Below are 24,001 nucleotides of genomic sequence, written 5' to 3'. Positions count from 1 at the left end.
GGGATCGTGGAGGCTGAGCGTCAATGGAGTCCCGGTGCGACCTCCGCCCTCTCGAGCTGAACGGCGGGAGGAGATCGCGCGCAATTGATCGTCGCTGTTGGAGAGCTCGTGCAACCTGCCGAGGTACGCCCTCGACAGCAACACGCTTTGAACGACATACTTCGAACGCCGGCACGCCGACCAGCTCGCCACCAACAACGGGATGGAACCATGCGGCTGCCACAACTCCGAGGGGTGCCGCCAATGGTGGGGCGTCCCTCGTTGCACATTGGAGGATGTCCTCGAGCACATCGAGGGCGGCAACTCGCCGCGGTACGAGTACCCACCGCCACCCGCCTTCTACCGCCACCACAGCAACTCTTGGACGCCTAGGCGGATGGAGACAGCGTCGTCCTCCTCGTCAGGCTCCCGCTCCCGCTCCTCCGGGTCGCCGGCGCTCCTCCCCGTCAAGCCGGAGTCGCACCACACGCCGCACGCGCAGCGACGACATCATCATCAACGAGCCCGGCGTCTCCTCCCGCCTCGTCAAGCCGAAGACGGAGCCGGGACTCTTTCCCGTCAAGTAGGAGCTCCTAGCCATGGCCGCCGTCGACGAGGCCACCCTCAAATGGGCGCGGGACAACTACGTCCTGGAGGAGATGGAGCGCCAGCGCCGCGCCCTTGAGGAGATCGGCACCGCGGCCGTGAGGAGGGCGGCATCGTCATCCTCAACGACGGCGACGAGGAGGCGCCGGGGCCTTTCCAACCCCGTTCGCCATGGCGACCGAGGGCAGGGTTGCAACAAGGACGGCGGCGGAGCGCAAGACGACGACGACGCTGACTACACCAATTTCTACAAGCTTCTCGGCATGTAGAAGGCGACGACAGCGGCGGGCGGCGACGACGTAATTTAATTATGTTTCTATTTCACCTTTTGTACAAATTTCAATTAAAAATTATGAATTTCCTTCGAATTTGAGTTGGTTTTGGTCGAATTTGGGCCGAGTTTGTTTAAAAAATCAGTTGGGGTGACTTTTGGGGGGGGGGGGGACGAAAGGGAACTCGAGCCCCCCTCTTCACGCCAATTTTTTCGCCGGCGCGCCCCCAGACGACGCTATTTCATGCCCCTGGAGGGACAAACGGCTGGAGATGTTCTTAGGCCTATCGACGTGTGGCCATGAACAACCTGGCCCGATGACCCGATCCGACATGAAACGGGCCTAATTGTGTCATTGGGTCATGCTCAAGCTTGGAAATTGAGTTTGATGGGCCGGGCCGGGCTCAGGCTTGAGGAAAAATCAATTTTTGATTGTAATCAAAACGGGCTGACTGGGCTGTGTCGGGCTTTTTGGATTTATTAGACCCAATGGTCGGAGTGGGCCGGGCTCAGGCCTGGGTTTTCAGCAGGGGCTTTTTTTGGCCCGGCCCGGCCTGACATATGGCCAGGTTTAATCCGAGAGAATCCTCAAAATAAATAAAAACTGCATCCGAGGTTCTTCGTGCTCCCGAGCGGCCAAGGGATGCAGGCCGAGGAAGACGCCGAGTTCGTGGGCGCGCGGGTGGAGGCCGGCCTCCGCGCCGCCCGCTTCTCCTCGTCGCCGTCCTCGGAGGAGTTTGCAGCCTCCATCGAGCCCAAGAACGTCCCCGCCGTAACTGCTCTGCACTCCATCTCCCCCAGCTCTCCGTTCCTTCCTTCCCCGTGCACCCTTCTGATGTTCCCGTGCTTGCTCCCGCGGGGGAATCCCCAATATTTTAGGTATTCCGCGGCGTGCTCAAGGGTTCGGCCGCCTCCTCTCGGTGGGATCCTCTCCATGGTGGCATCGACTATTTGCTGGTTGGGAGCACTCCCTCCCTCCCCCTGTACAGTTCATACTAGGAGTAGGACACAATGGAAAAAATAGCATATGTTTACCCGGTCATTCAGACATTCTCTCATTCTTCAGGACAAGGTGGGACCTGATGTTGCTGTGGAAGCCATGATGTCGAGCACCGGGCACGTGTTCTACGGGGATCTCAGAAGTCATGAGAGGGTTGTTCTTTTTTACTCCGAATTTGCTGCTTGGAACTTGAAAATTATGCCGTATGCACAATTAACATTTAGGCGCTGACACTAGGTATATTGTTCCTTGATGTAGGTTTCTGTCCCATTCTCCACATTCATGCACTCCTGCAAATCTTACCTGGGGGGTCTGAATGCTGCTGGTGATTCATCCAAATATAAGGGGATTGGGGAAGAGCCAACTTGTTCAGGCGAAATATGCCCAGCTAGCTCGGAGAATTCCGAGCAACTCTATCTAGCACAGGCATGTTTGCCATTTGCACCCTTCTGATAAGTAGTGACCGTAGTGCTATACAGTTATTTACTTACAAGCAAGTAAATCTTACCTACAACAGGTGTCAATCCTCAACACTGAGAATAAAGAGAGATGCTCGTTAGGAGCTTTAAAAGAGGACATTCAGGAGGTCTGCTTAACCGTGTTTGTTTTTCATACGAATCGTCTCTATTCACGACTTCCAAGCTTCACATTTTGAGTTAATTTTTCTGCTAACTTGTTTCTTTTTTATTTCTGCAGCCTATATTTCTGAAAGGAAAACCATTTTCATCAATAAACTTCTGGATGAGTAGGGCTCACATGAGATCAAGTACCCATTATGATCCTCACCATAACCTTCTCTGCGTGGTGGCTGGATGCAAGAAAGGTATCCTTATGTTTTAGGCAGTATGCTATGCAGCTATGGCTGATGTTCTTTTGGATGTTAATTTACAAGTTCTCCGAGTTTCATGTGTTGGTACTTGGTTGTGTCTTTGGCAACAACATAGGAATGTCACCATTTTACTGCAACTGCAGATGGACCTTTTGTTTTCTAATTGCATTTGCTCTCCTCAACTTTAGTTTCATGGTCTTTTCACGTGATAAAAGATTCTTATCTTGAAGCCGTTTGAAATATTAATTTTCTAGCGCCTGATATTTTCTTTAAAGAAACCTATTAATTGTTTATTGCTCCTGATAAAATTACATACAGTAACTTTGTGGTCTCCCTCCGCATCCCCATCTTTGTATCCAATGCCTGTATACGGGGAGGCCTCCAACCATAGGTAAACTCCTTTGCTCCAAGGAACTATTTCCATTTATTTAATTGACTTTAGTAATTGGAATTAAGCAGCTCGAAAATGCTTTCCCTGATCCCCCAATCATTTTTGGCAGCTGTGTCAGTATTGAGGAACCAGACTATTCAAGCTACACAAGAGCAAAGTACATGAAGGAGTATTCTGAAAGAGTTGTCCTAAATTGTGGCGATGCTCTTTTCATACCAGAAGGATGGTACATATTTTTGAACTATTTTACTTAAATCCTATTTCTCAGCATCACAATTTTCGATACCAGAAGATTAGTGCCATCTGCCATCCGTGTTCCATAGCTGATTTTCATTTTTATTTTCATCATACCATTCTGAACCCTTTATCTCCTTTAAATTAGAAAGTGGTTATTCGGTTTAATGCATTTGATATATGTGAAAGCTCATATGTTGCTAGCATAGTGTGACATCCTGATATTTCTGTGGTTCATTCTGTTTATTTAAAGTTGGTACCCTTTTTTTAAGTAAAAAAACTGAAGCCTGGGAAAATCTGGATGTTGCACATGGGAAAATTTTATTTCTTAGAGTTTTGCTCTGTTAGGTATCCTCCAGCAAAACTAATGTAGGATAGCTAATACGTCTTACACTTTGAGAGTTTATTTAACAGGTATCACCAAGTAGACAGTGATGATTTGACCATAGCAATTAACTTTTGGTGGAAGTCAAGAATAATGTCTGAAATGTTAGAGCATATGGATGCCTACTATCTACGCCGGATTTTAAGGAGGTATTTTTTATTATATTTGGGCCATCCACATTTCCCTTAATATGTGTTGCAGCTTCCCCAGGTTGACTGTCTGTAGTGTATTTAAGTGTAGGAGTATGCGTTTTTCCTAGTTCCCTTCAGTTCATGTTTTTCTTGGTTTATTTCAGTTCGCCCCTCCAGGTGAATTGTGTATATTTAATACTCCTAGGTAGCAACATCCATAAGATGAATGAATAAAAAGTATCTCTAAAAAAAGAATAAAAAGTACCCAAACCCATAAGATGAAGTGCATGTTCGATGGTTACTCTCCCCTGTAAACATGAGGTTTTCCATATCAATCAGGTGCTGGATCTTCCTCTACGTTTGTAAGGATGTTGATCTGGGTACATGATAAAAATAACAAACAGCTGTTACACTTTAGTACTTTACTCAGTATCAATTCCCTTGTTTCAGAGGTAGTAGCATTTCAGAACGTGCAGTTATTTACTGAAGGACATCTAGAATGACTAATTTTCTGATCCCCAAGTTTTTATGTTTGTGCTTATTTTGCAGTACCTATTTTTAATCAATAATATACCTGACTGGTTTCCCTCCTTGTTTTGGCACTATCTTGCTGGTGTCTACCTCTAAAACTGATTTGTAGTGAAGATTGGTGGATACAGAGATGGTATGTCCCATTACCCTCCTTTGGTTATTTTGATAGTACAAAACATTCATTTCATCGTTTGAAAATACTCTTAAGTGTGCTATTGGTTTCTGAAATCACCTGGCTCCTTGGCTTCTTGTCCTATCTGGGGATTTTAACCAACTTTAGATGATTTGTCGCCTTTGCATGCAGTAGTTAGCAGTTCCTTTTCTCCTCGTGATCTGGGGAATAACTTGTGTAATAACTTTGTGCTCTCTCATGCGACAGAACAAAATAGTGCAGCAAAAATCCTTCAGTCATGCGAAAGAAAACAGCGGTTTTCAGCCTACAGACGAAGCATCGAGAGGTCAGTATTTTATGCCTTTCAAGAGGCACCTTAAGCTTTCTGTCCTATTTTTAGTTTAGTTAGATTTAGTGATATAATGACAGTTAAGTGCTCTCCAAGCTTATATTGACTATTGGCGATGGATGAATGTTATATGTGTTATTTGAACTTCAAAGATTGTCACAGTAACTGCTTGTTTGTCTATTTAACCATTGTAGCCATTTATGAACAAAGCAATGCTGATCCCTTCATACTTCTTTTGGTATATTGATTTGGATGTAATTCCCTTTTAATTCTTACAATCATGATTGAAGACCTTCTGTTAATTATTTAGTAGGTTCTGAGGAATTCAATTTGCGCAACAAGGTCAAAAGTCATGATACATCTGACAAGGAAGGTGCGCGTGATACATCTGACAAGAAAGGTGCAGCTGATACATCTGACAAGAAAGGTGCACCGTTGCAATCTTTGGAACCCAGCACCCTGCAAGCGCTTTATGAACTCATGTCAGTTGTTCATGACAGTGTTGAAGCGGTTGACCAAAATGACATAGCAGAATCTGCATCTCAGGATCCATCTTCCAGCCAAAGTAATGAAAGAAAGAAGACTGCTGCAGATGATTCATCCTTCTTGGAGAAAGACCCTGTTGCAAAAATCATTTTGCCAGTTGAACCACTCGAGTTGCGGAGCATGCTACTAGCAATGGTGGTATGTACCATGTATTTAAAAGTTATAATCAGCTGTACCATAGCATGTCCCCCCTTCTAAATCAAACTTTTTGTACTTTCAAGTCCTTGTCTTTGAAAATTAGCGAATAAGTTGATCTTGCTTATATTCCCAATATAGGTAATAATAACATGCACAAAACCTCTATCGGCGTTGGAGTATCATACATACTACATTGTGCTTTATAATATTTCAGCATCTTAGTTATGCTGGATCATATTTTTGTTCTTGTTATCTAAATTCTCTTAAATTTCCACACTTTTCAGCATACTTTCCCAAGGACATTAGAAGGTTTAGTCCTCAACATACTTGGACCGACAGGAGCAGAGATACTGACTAGGAAGTTTGATGAGATGGATCAACAAACCACAACAGAAGAACAGTGAGTAACCTCCCGTGTCATTTTCTTAATTCAGGTTATAGTGACGCTTCTAAACTGTTGACTATCATGATACAGGTCTGAGTTCTACAAGACATTCTACAGTGCGTTTGATGACCAATATGCTGCAATGGACGCACTTCTCAATAGGAAGGAGCTGTTTTCTTTCCAGGTACTTCCTTTCATGAGTTTTTCCATTTCATGAAAATAGGAAAAACAAGAAACTAATATTCAATGTGTTATTTAGACTTGTGACAGAAAAAAATCAAATATTTTAACTTGTTAAGTATATACCAGCTTATATGTTATTGTTGTCAACCCAAATATACAACGTATCATGGTCTCATGGAGCTAAGCACCTACTCCCTCCATCCCGAAATGTAAGACGTTTTTTGACACTATGGTAGTATAAAAAATGTCTTATATTTAGGGATGGAGGGATTAATATAGTAATAATGTTGCCAAGTCCAAATAAAAAAAATGGACCAAACTTACAGCTTTAATGTTTTTGCAGATGTCATGGACCTAACCAACTATCTCGTTTACAAATGTCCGATGCAGGTGTTCCAGAGTGTCCTTGACCAATATCTGAGGGTGCATGTTGATCGGCCTAGCTAACGTGTTACGGACGAATGCATGGATTGGAGGATAGATTATGGAGCTGGTGTACAGCCCTGGTGCCTAGAGTTGCGTTGTTGAATCAAAGCTTGATTTGGATTCAGAATTTACAGTTTGAAAGGGATATGAGGATTCGTTCAAGCTGGTAACCAGACTAGGACAACATGAGATTCATCGGTAGTGTCAACACTGTCAAGTGGAGAGCCTCCCAAGGATTTATTGTTCTGATTTTTAATGATTTAGATGTATTAGGAGGTAGTTCCAGTGACTTGGTCTACGAAGCATTCAGAAAAATGGCACTCTGAAGCTTCACAGATCCTGTTTCTGGCATAGATGAAAGCGTAAACTGAGAGGCACGTAAGCCTGCAAGACATTCTCCTCTGTTGTATGGCGCGCACCGGGGGGGGGGGGGGGGGGTGGAACTTAGTGATGCTGATCAATGCAGCGAAAAAAAAGTGAAGTCATTACTGCCATACAAGTTTTGTTCTTCATTTTACATGTCATGTGTACCATCATCTATGTAGTGAACAAAACATTCTAGCTGTACAAAATGTGATTGATGGCAACGGAGCAACACAATATGCACAGTCGTTTGCCTTTAAAGCAAGAACAATTCTTCAGAGAAATGCAGAACTCAATAGACAAAGATAAAGGATGGAATAGAAGGCACCAAATTCAAAAGGAAAGTGGATTCCTCTTTTTTGGCGCATCTATGATGTTGTAGTGAAAGAGATGGAGCTTAGTGATGCCGGTCAATGCAGCGGAAAAAATTTGTTTGATAGCAACAACACCACAGTTGTTTCTCATTCGAATGATTCTTCAAAGAGATGCGGAGCTCAGCAGCCAGCGAATGACTAAACAGAGGGAACAAATTGTGGAATAGAAGGCAAAGCTCTTCGGCACCAACTTCGAAACGAACGGTAAACTCACCTTTTTTTGCGCATCCCTGATGTTGGTAGTGACTAGTACAAATGCCCGTGCGTTGCACCGGGTGAAAAATTCGTCCAACGAGCTCTTCCTCAAACCTCCATGCGTAGTTAACTCTACCGGGAGAAGGGGACACATTATAAGCAGGTAAAACTTTGCTCTTCTACAAACTACAACAAAAGATTATGGAAAATTTATTAATCCAATTATTTAATAGAAGATAACGGTACAGTTGTGGGTAATGGAACATACACATTCTATATATTACCCTGATTTTTTAATTTGGAGGCGATTGACAAAAGAAATTTTAGATAAACATGACCATTTTGTGTAAGCAAAATAACAGGAAGAAATAGGATACAGAGATTACCACAATGTCAGTACACAATCTGACTTCATCTACCAAGACTAATAGTTGTTCTCTTTTAGTGATAATCTTCTATCTGGAAGAGTTGCAGACTTGTTCGTAACAAAGAAAAAATATTTTTTCTGAATCATTAATTCTATGCACCACGTATCATTCAAATAAGAATAGTGAACCTGACCGAAAAGCTTGGATGAGTCATAGTTTTGGGGCTAGAGTACCTCCATGAACCCACATCATAACCATATTATGTCATTCAGTAATCGAGCAGTCTGGTTGAATCCATCATAATCGATGTCCTTGTTGTTGGGTCCATGCCTTCCCGCCTAGAGGGACCCCATCCTGATAGAAGTTTTCGCCGTTGAATTCATGCCTTCCCGCCTACACGACAACACGCTCATATGAAGTTCTGGATAATATACTCTTAGAGTGACATTTTTCTTTCAAAAATATTAACCAAGTAACCCTAAATCTAAATGCAGAGTTGCAGAATATACATAAACAAAGCATATTCTGATCACATGTCTATTTAAACAAATCATTTTCCATGTAAAAAGTCTATTTCGGTAAAATAACAATTTTTGCTCAGTACAATAGTAAAACCATCTTACAGTTTCATCAGTTTTTTAAAAGCACAAATGTAAAACTGTGTTCGAATTGAAATCATATCTCTGTTTATCAGAAAATCAAACTCTCATATCACAATGTTAGCACAAAATTAGTTTGAGTACCCAGAGTTCATCATATCACTACCTTCTAGAAGTACCTACTGCCTGGCCGCAACCCCTTCATTACGTCGTCGAAGATGAACCCAGGGCGGCGCCACCCGAAGTTGTCGTTGGCCGCTGCTTGTACGTCCTCGTGTCTGCTGGCATGTCTCCTCATTCCTCCTCAGGGCGGCCGAGCAACCCGTACCTAAGAGAATGCATATAACATTCAAACAGTCAGGATGTTTCTTTTGTCTTCTGTAAGAGATGAAATCAAGCCATCAACTCATTGTGACAGATTCTACCGCATTTTTCACACACATCAAGGGGTTGTACAAATAGTTACATGCTAGTCAAATATTTGTGCATGTCACAAGGGAATATACATACGATTCATTACTACACTATCGTAGGAATCCTTGAAGCCTAGTCAAGGTGCCTCTTGTTTTTTTTTCTCCAAAAGAGGTAAATGAAATGATAACAACTTGCAGCGTCATAGGGAGCACTTCCCTGATTCCCCCGGGATGAAAAGCCTAATGATTATTCTGCATCTGTGGAATGTGAATAAAATTACAGATGTTAAAATCATCATGAAGAAGCTATGCAATCTGTAAAATGAAATACAATGCTTTAAAATGGCCTTATTTTTGTAGGAAAGATCGTTGCAATCAGTGAATTGGTACATAGACATACAAAGACGTGATATTGCCATGCATGATTCAGAAAATTGTGGAGTGCCTTTATAAACTACTTTCTGTATCTTTTATGAGAAGTGGCTTCCGACCAACAGCTGAAAAAAGAACACTATGAGTGCATCACAGGAAAATTATTCAGGCAAGTAACTGCAATACGCATACCTTATTCATTGCTTGGTTTGCCCTGTTTAACTGGACAACTGAGTTATTGGCCTTACGAGGAGCAATATTGATCACAACGTCATCATCCAATTCTTCTTCAGAAGGATCATCTGTTTCTTCCATTTGGAGATCATCCAAATCTTCTTCAGGACTTTCTGTTGTTTCTTCCATTCGCAAATCATTGTCGAAATCAGAGGGTTCTGTCTCGGTATCACAGGGTTTTGCCTCAGCATCAGAGGGGTCTGTCTCAGCATCTCCTTTCTGCACTTCCGACGAATTGATTTGCTCAGTGTCCTTCTCAAAGAGCTTACTCATCACATAATTCATGATGTTGCGCTCCTTCTGAAACGCAACACGATTAAGAACAGCAGCATATTCTTCATTGGCTTTCTCAGGAGGTCCACAGTGCTCCTCACAATCGCAGAAATGAATTGGGTAGGAAGGGATTTCAATATTTCTGAAACTGTATTTGTGCTTTCCACTGCCTTTAAAGGGCAAAGGTTTCGGCTGTAAAAACAGATCCTTGGTTAGGAGAACACATGTCAATGTAATAATTGACATATTAGATAATCATTTCGGTAGGAAATGCACAACTGCTATTTTGATCAATGTACGGCATGATACACTACTCTCTTACCCTTGTCTCTTTTGTCATAACCACAGTTACAAAACAAGATGTTTACCTAATATCTAAAGATGACTTCATATTGAATTGCTATTTCTTATTCAAAACCTGATCTTAGCAATTACACCAGCTTAGTTTGGCTCATATTCCGTTAAAATGAACATGATTCAGGCATCAGGCCAGCCTTATGAAAAAAGCAAGTACGGTGTCATGATCATGCTATTAATCATCATGAGGAATGGCATACTGCTACTTGCATAGTCATAACTATTTGTAGTCTTGCACGAATTAAAGAAACTACAGAATGCACGATTTGAAAGATTCACTAAAATAGTCAAACCAAAGAAGTATGCAACACAGAGAGACAACTCACCTTCCTCAATCTCGGGAAGTAGATGTTAACCTTTGAAGTTTCCAGAGCATGCTTCTCCAGCTTCCGCTTCTCCTTCTCCTCCTGCTTGTCCATATCATCTTTCGCAGGCATTTCTTGAGCAGCTGTCGCCGCCGTCGCGGCTTCCTGCTCCCATTCTCGCTTCAGTCGGACGAGGTAGTGCTCCTTGGCCTTCTCAAGTTTAAGCTTCCCTCCTTTCCATTTGCACCCTTTGTACTACACGCAGATCAACATCGTATCAGAAATCCTCTGTGCAGCCGCAAAACAAGACAGCAAACAGCTATTGGAGGGCCAAAATCTCGTTCATCTCCACTAAAGGCGCTAATTTGGACGAACGGATAGAATCAACAAGCCCCAATCTGCTACTATTAACAAAGATGGTTGGTTGGATGGGGTGGCGGATGCTTACGGTGGAGAAGAGTTTGGCCAGGGCCTTGTGGGAGGGGCATTGGAAGTCGACGTAGGCGAAGCTGCTGCGCGAGAAACGGAAGAATGGATCCCATCCCATCCACCCGTCCCCAACCCTTCCGAAGAACCCAGACGCCGGTCCCACCACCACTCACCTGGATCCGGATACTACCGTCGTTCCCCGCATCCAGCCCATGCGTCGTGGCCACCCTGTGCAGACGCGCTCGATCGGATTGAGCGAGAGAGCCACCTGCTGCACGCTCGCTAACCCGCCACGATCTGGAGTGATATGGAGGATTTTGGATTGTGGATCTGAGGCGTCGCTGTCCCTCGCCTCGCTCACGCCCGCCGTGACGCGTCGTCCGGCGCGACTCCCGGGCCGTTGACCCCGCTCAAAGTAGATCCCCCTCGAAGTCGAGCCGCCGGCGCGCCAGTGACCCCTCCGCCGACGGATCCGTGCGACGAGGGGAGGAGGAGAAGTGGGGAGCCGGGTAGGGGGTAGGAGGAGGGGCGGACTGTGCCGCGCAGCCGACGAGATGCGTCCGAGTGACGCTGCTCAGGGAGGTTTTTTTTTAAGAACGAATCGTTTTCTCCCAATTACAGAAGGACCACGGGCTGAATACCCAGAAGAGGAGGGGCTTTTATGCAAAAGTGCCGACAACGGACGACAGAAGCGCTCCACGCTTTATTATTATTAGGGGAGAAAAGGATGGAACTTAGCGAGTTCACTATTGCTCGCGAACAGGTATTGGTACCTGAAAGAAAAAGATGAGTACAGATAAAGAAAAAAACAGCGATCATTTCTCTCCGTGCCCATTTTTTGCTTGAGGCACCGGGTACCTAAACAACAATTGGATCAATGACAATTTTAAGACAAGGCCTGTAGGCCAAACACCTGCATAAACTGTCAAGCAAGGCAATAATAACCTGGAATTAGAAGTGGCCCATTACTTAACACAGTTGGGGGCAGCATGAGAAGGACATTAGACTCTCGACTCTCTCGGGTGAAGCTTGAGACCATCGTTACAACTCACAACCTGGAGACTGGACCTGGAACGCGTCACGGCAAAAGCAGGGCAAATGTCAGACAGAGGCGCAGAAGCGCTGTGCAGCAGCAGCAGCAGCTCCACGCGGACCTATGGAGTGGTGGAGAAGTTTTTATTTTTTTTAGGGGTAAAACACTTGCTTTATTGATCACTAATACGAGTTACAGGGATAAAAGTAGTATCAAAGGGTTGGACGAGCCACACATGACGTCCCTCCCCCAGATGCAAAGCATGTTTGGCTAAGTGATGAGCTTTCATATTGGATAATCTATTTTCATGAGCAAAGGATATGGCTAGAAAATCATTGTTTCCGTCCTTGATTTCCTTGATGATTGGGACAGTAACACCACAAGATCCTGAGTTAATCTCTTTTACCGCAACTAGGCAATCAGACGCTACTGCTACCTTCTGCAGGAGTAGATCCCTTCCCAAAGACTGTGCTTCACGACATGCTAATGTTTCCAGGATATGAGGGTCAGTTAGTCCATGGAAAACAACAAGTGATGAACCCAGGTAGAGGACTTGATCATCCCGGCATACCGCGCTAACAACGCCTATGGGGGGGGGGGGGGTTGCAGACTACGCCATCGACATTCATCTTGGTCCATCCCGCAGGCGGCGGAATCCATCTTCTGGAGGTAGATTGCACCGGTCTTACATGTGATATTGATCCTTCTGCCTTGGTCACTTTCAATTCAGCTATGAATTTGTTGACAAAGGAGTGGGTTGCCAAAGGGCTTTGGTGTTCTCCTTCATGGATCAATCTCCGTCTCGCAAACCAGAAGCCCATAGCGTGATCGTTATCTTGACCAGCTTCTTCGCTGAAACCGACGATATCATACTGAAGAGACATGACCGTGCGTCTGGTTCAGCTGTAGCTAGCATATGTTCGACTAGTTCCTGATCATGAAGCGTCCAGACACACCGCGTCATTGTACAGCTAAGAAGGGAGTGAAACCAAGAGTCCTCTGCGCCACATATCACACAGGAAGGAGAGGATATTTTGTTTGTTTGAACGGAGTGGAGGGAAGGTAAGCCTGTGAGAAGAAGGGTGGGGGGAAGGGGACAAGATTTGGTCCCCGTTGGGCCGGGCCGGCGCAACGGCTAACAGATGGAACCGTCGGCCAGAGGGTAGAGATCTTCTCTACGCGTGAGCCGTTGCCTGAATTTCAGCCAACTTCCAAGTAGAGATTTTGGTGCTGTCCGCAAAATGCAAACCAAACTGATCGGTAATACACCCCTAAAAAAAAGATCGGGAATACGTTCACTGAATCTAGCAAACGGAGGAAGATAAAATGAATGAAGCATGGTTAATAGTGGTCATTTATAATCATCCATACAATAAGGTTGACTATAACAGTAGTACTTTTTCCACCACTGTATCCCTTTCTTCATATTTATTGTATCTGCCTAGGAGCACACATATATTTAGGCTCTTACATGAAAGCCCACTATTCTCAATTTTTCATGTCTCCTCCAAATAGGCGAAATTATCATGAAACGGGCTATAAGCTTGCTATTGTACTTGCTCTAAAAATACAACGATATAACTTATAAACGAATTGTGTATGGTGCCCTACGCACTACCTACTTTCAGGAACCAGATACAATCCCCTGCAATTCCTCACGTCCACCACCTCTGGTATTACATTATGGGAATATTAACACAAAATGAATGAAAATACACTTTGATTATCTGGTATATGCCGCCTATATACAACAGTCTCGTTGTCGGGATGCAAGTCCAACATTTCTGTGTGTTGTCAGAACCCAAAGGCTCCAGATCATCCCTAAACCTTTTGTTCGCTGGATGGTGAATCCTGGAGTGATCCATTTCAGCAGACAGAAAAAATGTTATTACAAAAACATTAAACAAAATAGTAGAACTGAAGCAGTGCCTGTATTGAGAATTCCCAAGGATAAATTATTCTTGGGAAGATAAAAAAGGGATTTTCAACATCCTTGGGATCATGTAATTTCTACTCCCTCCGTCCCATGATATAAGAGCGTTTTTGACACTAGTGTAGTGTCAAAAACACTCTTATATTACGGGACGGAGGGAGTAGTATTTATTATTTGCATGTTCAGGGCACCGCTGAAATAAAAAAATTAACCCAAGTATAAAACCTGATTGATTTTCAAGCAAAAGAGAGCAACTTACATCAACATGAATCTCCACTGGGAACAAATTTATGGCACCAGGATTGAAAGAGAACCTGGCAAATGCAGGACATAATAGCAAGTTATACAAAATTGTCTAGGTAAACACGGCTGCCACATGGTATTAGAAAATGTCTCTAGTTGGCATCAGAGGTGGAGAAAATTCTACTCCCTCCAATCCATATTAATTGACGCTGCTTTAGTACAACTTTCGCACAACTGTATGAAAGTTGTACTAAAGCAGCGTCAATTAATATGGATCGGAGGGAGTAATTTCCTTCCGAGTCAATGTGGGCCAATTTCATTCCACTATCCTGATAACATGTGTCATAAGTCTAAATAACAGTTTCAAGGCATTTCTGTAGCGTCAGTAGCTGCATGCCTTAGACACTATTATCACTTGCATGTTCATAATAATTGCATATTATATGTGAGAATCAGCATACACAAATAAAAAATATTTACCCTCGTGATAGTATAAGCCTCCATGCATATGGAATGAAGAATTCCTCAGGATGACTTTCTTGTTCATATGTAAATCGTAACTGCGTAAACATCTGGAAAATACATAATTATATATTGTTATGCCACTCTAAATATCAGAATAACTTTTATATGGATAGGATGAAATTTAACACCAAACAATTAAGAAATACTCCCTCCGTACCTAAATATAAGTCTTTTAAGATATTTCACTAGGTGTCTACATACGGAGCAAAATGAATGAATCTATACTCTAAAGTATGTCTATATACATCCGTATGTAGTCCATTAGTTGAACCTCTAGAAAGACTTATATTTAGGAACGGAGGGAGTATTAAATATGGCCACATGGACCACATGAACCCCTACTCTATGATTAGAGTAAACTGCAGCAGTGTCACAATACAAGTCTCACCTTCATTCCTTCTCCACGCCATGAACGACAATTTTTATTAATGAGCTCAAGAACCTTGTCAACAGACCATTCTCCGTCTAACTGTTGCATGTCCATTCTACTGTTGAAGAAATCCAATACCTGACAGACAAATTTATAAGACGGAATATGATCAGAATCTAGAGGAAGAAGACGATGATGTGATGTACTCCCTCCGTCCCAAAATTCTTGTCTTAGGTTTGTCTAGAAATAAATGTATCTAAATGCTAAAACATGACTAGATACATTCATATCTAGACAAATCTAAGACAAGAATTTTGGGACGGAGGGAGTACTTTGTTAAGTTCAAGGAAGACAAAAAATAACATACTGTGTATATATTCTCAAGCAATTCATTGAAACGAGGATGGTTCTTGAACGGCTGAAAAACCTCTTGTCGGTGCAATACAGCATACACAACCTGTTGATGAACATGTTAGAAGCAGTTTGGTTCTGCCTAGGTATACTGCACTGGGAAATAACATACCTCAGGATTTCTGGGTAATGCATATGTAAGGATTGCATTGATGATTTCCAGAACGATTCTTAAGAAGTCAGTGTATATGTGAAGCTCCGTTGACTGCAAAAGTACACCACTGTTTACAGATATGAAGGGAAGAAAAAAACACAATGGCGCTATTATGAAGCAAGATAACAGTAGAGTACCGTATCATCTGAAATGATGTCTGCTTCCATTTGATCAGACATAACTTTGAGAGCCTTGTCATTTTTTAACTCGGCTAATTTGGCATACCTGAAGAATGGTAGATAAGCAAATGGACAGGTTAACTTCAATTAAGTGTAGAATGTGATAACAAAACAGAGAGAGATTGAGCTACCATACTTGCGAGAAAGCATGTCGAAGAGGCTAACCAGCCTTTGAGATGCATATGCACTCAGCCTATGCGCATGAGGACCCATGTTTGCTAGAATTGCAAGACAGTTTGTGTGAAGGTAGACATCCTGCAAGTATATACAAGGTTGTCATTAGACTGATATGAACCAGAAGTAGTTTGACATGCAAAAGGAAACTTCTACTAAGGTATGATCGGATGTCTTCCTTGCAAAAAGGAAACTTCTACATAGGCAGGTGTGTGACATGCATCATTTCCCTGAAGAACAAAAACAAAATCGTGTACATACCCGCAGCTTGGAGAGGTTGTACTTGATGGTTCGGATTAGTACTACGACCATCAACGATCCCAGAGAAGTTTGATGCATGAGGCGCTCCTGGTACCAAGGAACACTAGGAAGCACCTAAAAGAGAACACTAAATCATGAAAGAATTCATTAATAAATAAACTAGACCTAGTTGATTTTCTTACCAATTTGTGCACACTAGCATTGAAGGTTGAATCTTGACTGAGTATCAGGAGAATTATCAACAGCATGTAGATCTGATTGGAAGTCTTCCTTGATGCATTGTAGAGCATTTCCAAAATAGGCATAAGCTGTCAACAAAATCCAAACTATAATAACTCAAGGTATTGAGGGAAAACAACTCAGGCAGTCGACAAATGATATTTGTTAATATATGTAATCAAAGGCTAACCTTACATGTAAAGTGTGTGCTGGGTTATTACTTTAGCTATTATTCCTTGGTTTTATTATGTACTCCCTCGGTAAACTAACATAATAATGATCTAAAATATTTTATATTAGCTATTATTCCTTGGTTTTATTATGTACTCCCTCGGTAAACTAACATAATAATGATCTAAAATATTTTATATTAGTTTACAGAGGGAGTATTTCCCTATTTGGAATTTGCTTTCTAATGTTTCATGCTGACTGCCACAGAGTCACAAATTTACTATGCCAATTCATGGAAGGATGGGAACGAAAAGAATTCATAGTCCAGCTCTTACTAATGAAAAACATATTAACCACTGATAGATTCTCTCTCTAAAAGGGAAAATTAGTTTAAATGCAACTGTTTTATTAATTCAAAGCATATTCTGTCCGACTATTAAAAGTCCACATGCTCCAACAAGAAGGTTACAAACATAATTGCAAGAAAACATACCAAAGTATCCAAGTCTGTTCGAACCAGAACATACTCCTGAAAATCGCAGTTCCCATGGACCAGAGAATAGAGCAACAGAACTGAGCTCTCATCTTTTAAGCATCTGTATGGATAGTGGAAACAAATGAATTACACACCACTAAGGTCTTTTGGTACATATAATAATTTACATCCTGAAACAAGATCTTTGAATAAATAATGATAGGCCCCAGATAATGGGGCCACAGAAGATATCAAGATATCCAATTTTAAAACATTAGTTTTGAAATTACTCACATCAGTCTCATTACTATCATCAAACCCTGATATGTGACTCCATTTTGGAATGTGGCGTTAACTATTCAGTTCATAATCTACGCATGACCAAAATTATCGCTAAGTGCAGTGTTGTTTTTATCCATCAAATCTGATATTAGACCGGAATAATTGCTATATTTTCATTTGTGAAGAAAAAGGAAATTATCTCATTGTTTTCTGCCCCAGAAATATTTGGTTAAATTCCACAAATCTAATAAATAAAGTACGAGCATATCATTAAATTAGCATGATGATGCATTACTTACGTGCCAAGAGCATCAAACAGCGATGCAAAAGACAGCCTGACAACGGGTCCATTTTGAGCATTTCCCTCAACATCGGCATGATCAACTGCAGCATAATTCATTTCTGCGATTGTTAGTGATACATATGACTATATGAGTGCCACAATTTCTCTATATTGCAGGTGCATCTTACATTGAATGTCCTTAGCATTGTTTATCGCCTTGCAGTAAGGGTTCTCATGAAAAGCTGGTGCATCCTTGACATTGGTAGTTGAATCACTCATGTAGACACCGTCGGTTGGAATGGACTCGTTCATTGAGATGCATTTTCGGTAGTGGATCAGAATAAGCAGAACAAGTAAACTGTTATCTGCCAATTGACTTGTCGCACCTTCAGCACTTGCACTTACAAAATAGTTGAAAGTATAATATGGCAGTAGTACAAAATTTGCTGCAAAACCAGATGGACGAATAAATTCAAAGATTTTCGATAACTGAAACATTTTCGTAGTAGGGAATATAAGGTGATTGAAGTGTACATGGTAACTTCCTGAGTAAAATAGTAGGGCCTGTTTGGTTAGTATACTAAGGTTACCAGCATTTGCCACACTCTTTTATGCCGAACATGACTAAGGTTAGGCCATCAAGATGGGTGCCACACTCTGCTAGACTTAGGACGATCAAAATTGGTGCCACACATTGCCAGGCTAAGGGAAACTTGCCACACACATGTTGAAGGAAAGGAATATTATCGCAAGTGTGACTCCGAACCAAACATGTGATTAAGGGGCTGTTCTGTTCTCAGCATAAGCCTGCAACGCCTAATTATATGCATGCAACAATTGCTTATGTGGGTATTTTGATTGGTGCCATAGTTGTGCATTACCATCTCACATACAGTCAAAACTTAACAACTTGTGGTGTGGCAAAGTGTGGCATGGTTAGTAAATCAAAGTATCAAACAACCAGGCCCTCAATTTTGGCAAATACTTCCTCTGTTTCTAAATATAAGTCTTTTTAGAAATTTCACTAAGGGACTACATACGGAGCAAAATGAGTGAATCTACACTCTAAAGTATGTCTATATACATCCGTATGTAGTCTCCTAGTGGAATCTCTTAAAAGACTTATATTTAGGAATGGAGGGAGTAATACAGTAGTCACAATAAAGGCGTAAAACGGCATAGCATCATCTATTGTAACATGAAAGATATGAGAACTACAAAAGAAGTTAATACATTCTAAAAAAATGACCATAAGTTGAAAATGTTCATAGTATTGGCAGCATGTGAATGAGTTGCATTGACATGACATCAATTGTGATGATGCAAAAACTATAAGCACTTTCTGTGGAGAATATAACCCGCATTACCAGCTGCTGAGCCAACTCGTTGCAGAACACCAGGCCCACCATCATCAGAGAAAACAGGGTGTGAATCATTTGAAGGAATTTGTGGCCGTCTTACAAAATTAAGTAGCAACTTTTGAACAACCGAAGCTACTATGGAACTGTCCTGCAGAAGACAGATGTGGCAAAGGAACACATCCCAAATTAGCTCAATAATATCTATAAATAAATAATCATATGCAGATTCCATTTTTACCTGAAGCATAGCCGCATCAATGAAAGGATGCACATCTTTTGGTTCTGGAGATGGTCCAGAACATAACTGAGTCGACATAAGGACTAGCATCAAGTTCAGAAGCTCGTGATGTAGGTAGCATGACTCCGGACTGCATATAAAGATATTAAAACAGTGAAATTCAAATGGCAAACAAGCATTTAAAATAGGAAAAACTAGATAGGCATACACCATCCATCAAGATACCTTACATCTACACTACCAATGTAGTTCAGCACCCCCTTCATCAGAAAATACTCCACACTTTGGTCTAGAAGGAGCAGGGAATATAGTATATAATTAGAGTTTACTATATCAGCCATACAAGAAGCATTCATAGTGCATTTGAAATTTTAAGATCATTTACCAGAAGGAAAATTTTCCAGCCCCTTTTCATCCTTGTCGATGTCAAGGCATAGCTCTTGCCAATTATCTGCCTTGGCATTCTCAATAATGAACTTGAGAAATATGGATGATATGTAGGCAGCATTGATAGCCTTTCTATAGACACTAGAAGATACAGAAGAAGCTGATGTGCACTCTTGCAAACACCAAACCAAATGGATCAAGATCTTTGCAAGATGCTTTGTATGGTAGTTGTTCTGCGCTGCACATACACATAACCCAGATTGTCAGACCGATGAGCCAAAGACAATTACGAGTTAATTACAGGAACTAATCATACAAATTCTGTCAAAGCATAGGAAACATAAGGTTAACACTTAACAACTGGTATAATCAAGTAAAATATTTAGGGATGAACTACAGCGCGATGGCACTTGGCGCGGTGTTCGCGATGGCACTTGGCGCGGTGTTCGCGATACCACGTGATAAGCCCACATCATTTTGTGTCATTCACATCACAGCAGCATACTCAGCCGTGTGGGGCCCGATCGCACGTGTCCAGTACACCACACTCTGCTATGGGGGCAGCGAACACTAAAAAAGGGCCGCCCGGTGCATGTAACTCCCGCTTGCACAGGGTCCAGGGAAGGGCAGCAAACGTTCACGCTCTAAAAATCTCAGAATAGTTATATCATGCAAGTGGCTCCAGTAACATGAAACATTATTCGCAGGAATGTAAACTGCACTGAAAAGATGATTCACGTTAAGTATTTACTACTTAAAAAGATTGGGTCGGTGATCGTGGTATGACACGCCTTCCCCTTTCACTTCCCTAGAAAATATCTTAACATGTTGTACTCCATATCAATGTACATAGAAGTGTTAAAGTGGAAGGTAGGCATACCATACTAACAGCCAGGTAGTTAAAATACAACTCTCAAGCATTCAGAGGATATGCCTACCTTCCATTTTAACACTCTGAACACAACAAACAGCAGTGAGGCAAAAATGTGAGTCATAATATACACATTTAACTACCAAAAATGCTACACCTATGGGCAGGTGTTTACGAAGGCCCACCTACGTAAGTGATTCCTTCATAATGTCGTACTAATCCCCCCCCCCAATGAATTCCAGCTGTGGGGCCCATGACATCCAATAAAATCGCACCACGTCGGCTTTTTCCTTAGAAGTCCCGTAGGCTCTTCGCAGGTGTAGCGTTGCTCTTTAACTACCTATTAATATTCTACCTCGTTTACTATAAATCAGACTAAGTAAAAAAAAAATCATCGATCCCATTCCACCAACGAGGTCCCTCACTGGTGCAACATAAAGCGCAAATGCAGGTCTCAAGCCCCTAATTTACACATTGATGCTTCACCTGGGAGTTAAACTCGGGAACCAACAGATCATTGCAATGTTCAATACACTATAACAAGCACTTAGATCTACAATGTCAAACCATCCATTTGCATTGTCACCCACAACGAAGAAATTCAGGACAAAAATCCACAGTTCGCCTTTCTTGCTGAAAATATAACCGTGGGTTTTTCTCTTGTTCAACAAAAGTAGTCAAGCACTCAATTAAGGCAGACCCAGGCGCGCAGGAACTATCATGATAAATTAAAATTACAAAAGTTTTGTACTATATTGCAACGACTAAGCTCAGTCAACCTTGATCGCATAGTAAACTCATTGATCGGGCAAATACATGCCTTATTTACTTCCACATTCTACGAAGCCCGCCTCCTAAGACTATCCACAATGGGAGTAACATAGGTGTCACCTAAGCAAAAAATATGACGTGGGAACTAATAAATGATAAGAGAGAGAAATTGAGTAACTTAACAAGTTACTCATACTAGGAGTAACATAGCGGATACCAAGGCAAGATGAGTCTATAGGCTAATAAATGAAAGGCTAAATGTTACTATCCACTATGGAGGTAGTAACTTAGACTAGTAACATATGTATATTACTACTCTATGTTACTCCCCATTGCGAGTAGTCTGAATTCCCATTCTAAGCATCAATGCAGGTCACAGTGGACAGAAATCAACGCCCCTAAATACACAATAAACGCGGGAAAAGCGCTGAAAATGCCACGTCAGCCCCGCCGCTCTCGCCTGAGAGCAGCACGTAAACGGCGCGACCCACAGCCGCGCACGCATAAGTCACATGATCCGCATTGCCCCCCGCAGATCAAACCCCGCAAAACAGAAAGCAATCACAGCCCGAAGCAACAGCGAGAGCGGGGGGAACGGAAGCGATGGGAGCAGCCGCAGGGTGGGGAGGCGTGGCGCGGATCTCGAGCCGTGGGTCCTTACCGAAGGCGTGGCAGGCCTGCAGCACGCGGTCCCGCGGCCACTGCTGGGTGAGGGGCAGCTCGAGCAGCTGCCTCCAGAACTCGGAGGAGATCGGGTAGGCCCTGTCGCCGACGAGCGCGGCGAACATCTGCTCCGCGGCCCCCGGCGACGCGGCGCCCGCCTCGCCCAGCCTCGGCGTCGACGGCGCCGCCCCCATTGGATCTGGGAGGACTCGGCGGGGGGGGCCTAGGGTTTGACGCGGGCGGGGAGGGGGGAATGGCCAGGTGGAGTCGGGGCGAAGCGAAGGTTTTAAATGGACGGGAGCGTGGTGGAGACTTCGGGCGGAAGGGAGGGGAGGGGAGGGGGAGGGGGAGGGGAGGAGGAAGAGGGGGGGCGGGGCGGGGCGGGGCGGGTGCGACTGGCCGGTTGGGTTTGGGAGGTTTTGATGGGATTAGCGACGGACCGAACTGCCCATGGGTTCGGGTCAACACCGGAGGGGCGCGTGGGTTGGGCTGTCTGGGGCGGGAGGGCCCGAAGGGTCTTTTGCCCGGGCTCGTGGGGGTTGCCGTTGTTGCGGGGCTCTGCCTGCCGTCGGTGGAGGTGGTGGTTTGGTGGTGGAGCATTCCGGAGGGGGGAGGGAAGGGGACGGACGGGGATGGGGATGGGGACGGACGCATGCTTTTGGCCGTGTCGCACTTCGTCGCTTCGTTCCAAACCGAGTACTCTTCCCAACTTCCAACGTGGTTTGGGCGCCTCTCCACCGGATTTCTGGCCGTGCGTCTCACCGTGTTTGACCTTTTCCGTTCCGTTAGGCTTGCTTTTTGTTTGCTAGCTCAAATTTTCGCTTCTTTTGTACAGGACTCGGAAGATGAACAAGCTGGGAAGCACTATGAGAAATACTCCCTGTCTTCCTAACTGTAAACATTTTTAGATATTTTAAGAATGGACTACATACGAAATAAAATGAGTTAAACTATACTCTTGGTTCATATGTAGTCCGTATTGAAAATCTAAAACGGCTTATATATTTATTTATATATTTATTTATAAAGAGATGGAGCAGAGGCTTATCTCATTTCTTTTATCAATTCGGGGGTTTGTTCTAGCAATCCCCCCCCCCCCCCCTTAAATATCTTATTTTCTCAATCGAATATATATAGACATGTTTTACTGTACTTATTCATTCATTTCAGCATGTATGTATTTCCTCCATGTAAGCTTTGTCGTAAGTCAAAGATTTAAAAATTTAACCAACTTTATAGAAAAGAATAGTAACATATATGATATCAATTTGATACATGATGAAAGTACATTTCAAAATGAATTTAGTGATACTAATTTAGTGCCCTAAATGTTGCTACCTTTTCCTATAAAGTTGCTCAAAATTTTAAAATGTTCACGGGCAGAGAAAGTTAGTTATATTGAAGAGAAAAGTATGTTTTCGTCCCACAAGTTCCCAAAAAGTATAGACTTGGTCCCTCAATAATTCTTGGTATACATTTGGTCCCTCAAGTTTCAAAACCGGATAAGTATGGCCCTAGACCAGATTTTGAGCCTGTTGACTGGGTTTTACCGTCACAAAACCGCCTGATGAACAGTACTTCGAAAAAAATCAAAAAACTTTGAATTTTTTTGGGGTACAATATGCTTATATGCGCAAGGTGCGACCAAATTTCGTGCTCTTTCGACACTCGAAAGACCATAAAATTTGGTCCACCTTGCACATGTAAGCATATTGGACCCCAAAAAATTTAGTTTTTTTTTGAAGTTTTTTTAAAATATTGTTCATGAGGCGGTTTTGTGGCGGTCAAACCCGGTCAACAGGCTCAAAATATGGTTTAGGACCAAACTCATCCGGTTTTGAGGAGGGATCAAATGTATACCAAAAAGTCTTGAGAAACCAAGTCTATAATTTTTGAAAACTTAAGGAATCAAAAACATACTTTTCTCTATATTGAAATATCTAAAACATATTATGTTTGTGAATGGATGGAATAAATTGCAATTCCATGGTTGCTTCTAGGTTAATTTGATCGTATCAGCTATACCTAAATAATCGTGATACACCGGCCTTGGATGATGTGTTACAAAGTCAAATCTACAGCTCCAAATTGCTACTAGTACTAGAAGGGTTGGACATGCGTCGATGTTTTTGGATGGTCATAATTTTATATGGTATATTAGTATTTTGAAAAGTCAAACCTCTTTAAATTGGACCACATTTTTGTAGGAATATGTTAAT

General features: G+C 42.6%; 3 protein-coding genes across 4 annotated transcripts; 1 reads left to right on the top strand and 2 right to left on the bottom strand.

Annotated features, from left to right (window-relative positions):
* The first annotated feature begins 1,460 nt into the window (after positions 1-1,460).
* Positions 1,461-7,102, top strand: LOC123444537. 2 transcript variants are annotated; one of them, XM_045121289.1, is made up of 15 exons: positions 1,461-1,628; positions 1,736-1,813; positions 1,923-2,009; positions 2,115-2,282; positions 2,374-2,442; positions 2,553-2,679; positions 3,004-3,076; positions 3,186-3,302; positions 3,725-3,844; positions 4,472-4,490; positions 4,737-4,815; positions 5,132-5,502; positions 5,787-5,902; positions 5,978-6,071; positions 6,461-7,102. In XM_045121289.1, the coding sequence occupies exons 1-15, from the start codon at positions 1,500-1,502 to the stop codon at positions 6,515-6,517; spliced, it is 1,704 nt and encodes a 567-aa protein (XP_044977224.1). In that variant the 5' UTR covers positions 1,461-1,499; the 3' UTR covers positions 6,518-7,102. The 2 variants fall into 2 exon arrangements, with proteins under 2 accessions (XP_044977224.1, XP_044977223.1); XM_045121288.1 differs by having other exon boundaries at positions 5,129-5,502.
* Positions 7,103-8,030: 928 nt separating this feature from the next.
* Positions 8,031-10,930, bottom strand: LOC123444538 (protein REPRESSOR OF SILENCING 3-like). Its single transcript, XM_045121290.1, has 3 exons — positions 10,798-10,930; positions 10,371-10,604; positions 8,031-9,879 (listed from the first exon to the last, which is right to left on the bottom strand). Exons 1-3 carry the CDS (start codon positions 10,894-10,896, stop codon positions 9,346-9,348), a joined length of 867 nt encoding a protein of 288 aa, XP_044977225.1. The 5' UTR covers positions 10,897-10,930; the 3' UTR covers positions 8,031-9,345.
* A 2,278-nt stretch (positions 10,931-13,208) lies between these two features.
* LOC123444536 (dymeclin) lies at positions 13,209-22,017 on the bottom strand. The gene is made up of 18 exons (XM_045121286.1): positions 21,781-22,017; positions 19,476-19,715; positions 19,316-19,379; positions 19,091-19,220; positions 18,859-19,000; positions 17,680-17,937; positions 17,508-17,592; positions 16,945-17,047; positions 16,244-16,369; positions 16,062-16,175; positions 15,763-15,881; positions 15,585-15,672; positions 15,406-15,498; positions 15,250-15,339; positions 14,901-15,020; positions 14,468-14,559; positions 14,004-14,058; positions 13,209-13,662 (listed from the first exon to the last, which is right to left on the bottom strand). Exons 1-18 carry the CDS (start codon positions 21,974-21,976, stop codon positions 13,633-13,635), a joined length of 2,145 nt encoding a protein of 714 aa, XP_044977221.1. The 5' UTR covers positions 21,977-22,017; the 3' UTR covers positions 13,209-13,632.
* Between the last annotated feature and the right edge of the window lie 1,984 nt (positions 22,018-24,001).

This window comes from Hordeum vulgare, chromosome 3H, assembly GCF_904849725.1.
Source record: "Hordeum vulgare subsp. vulgare chromosome 3H, MorexV3_pseudomolecules_assembly, whole genome shotgun sequence".
NCBI lineage: Eukaryota > Viridiplantae > Streptophyta > Magnoliopsida > Poales > Poaceae > Hordeum > Hordeum vulgare.
The sequence above is the reverse complement of the archived record's forward strand: the minus strand, read 5'-3'. Positions and strand labels throughout refer to the sequence as shown.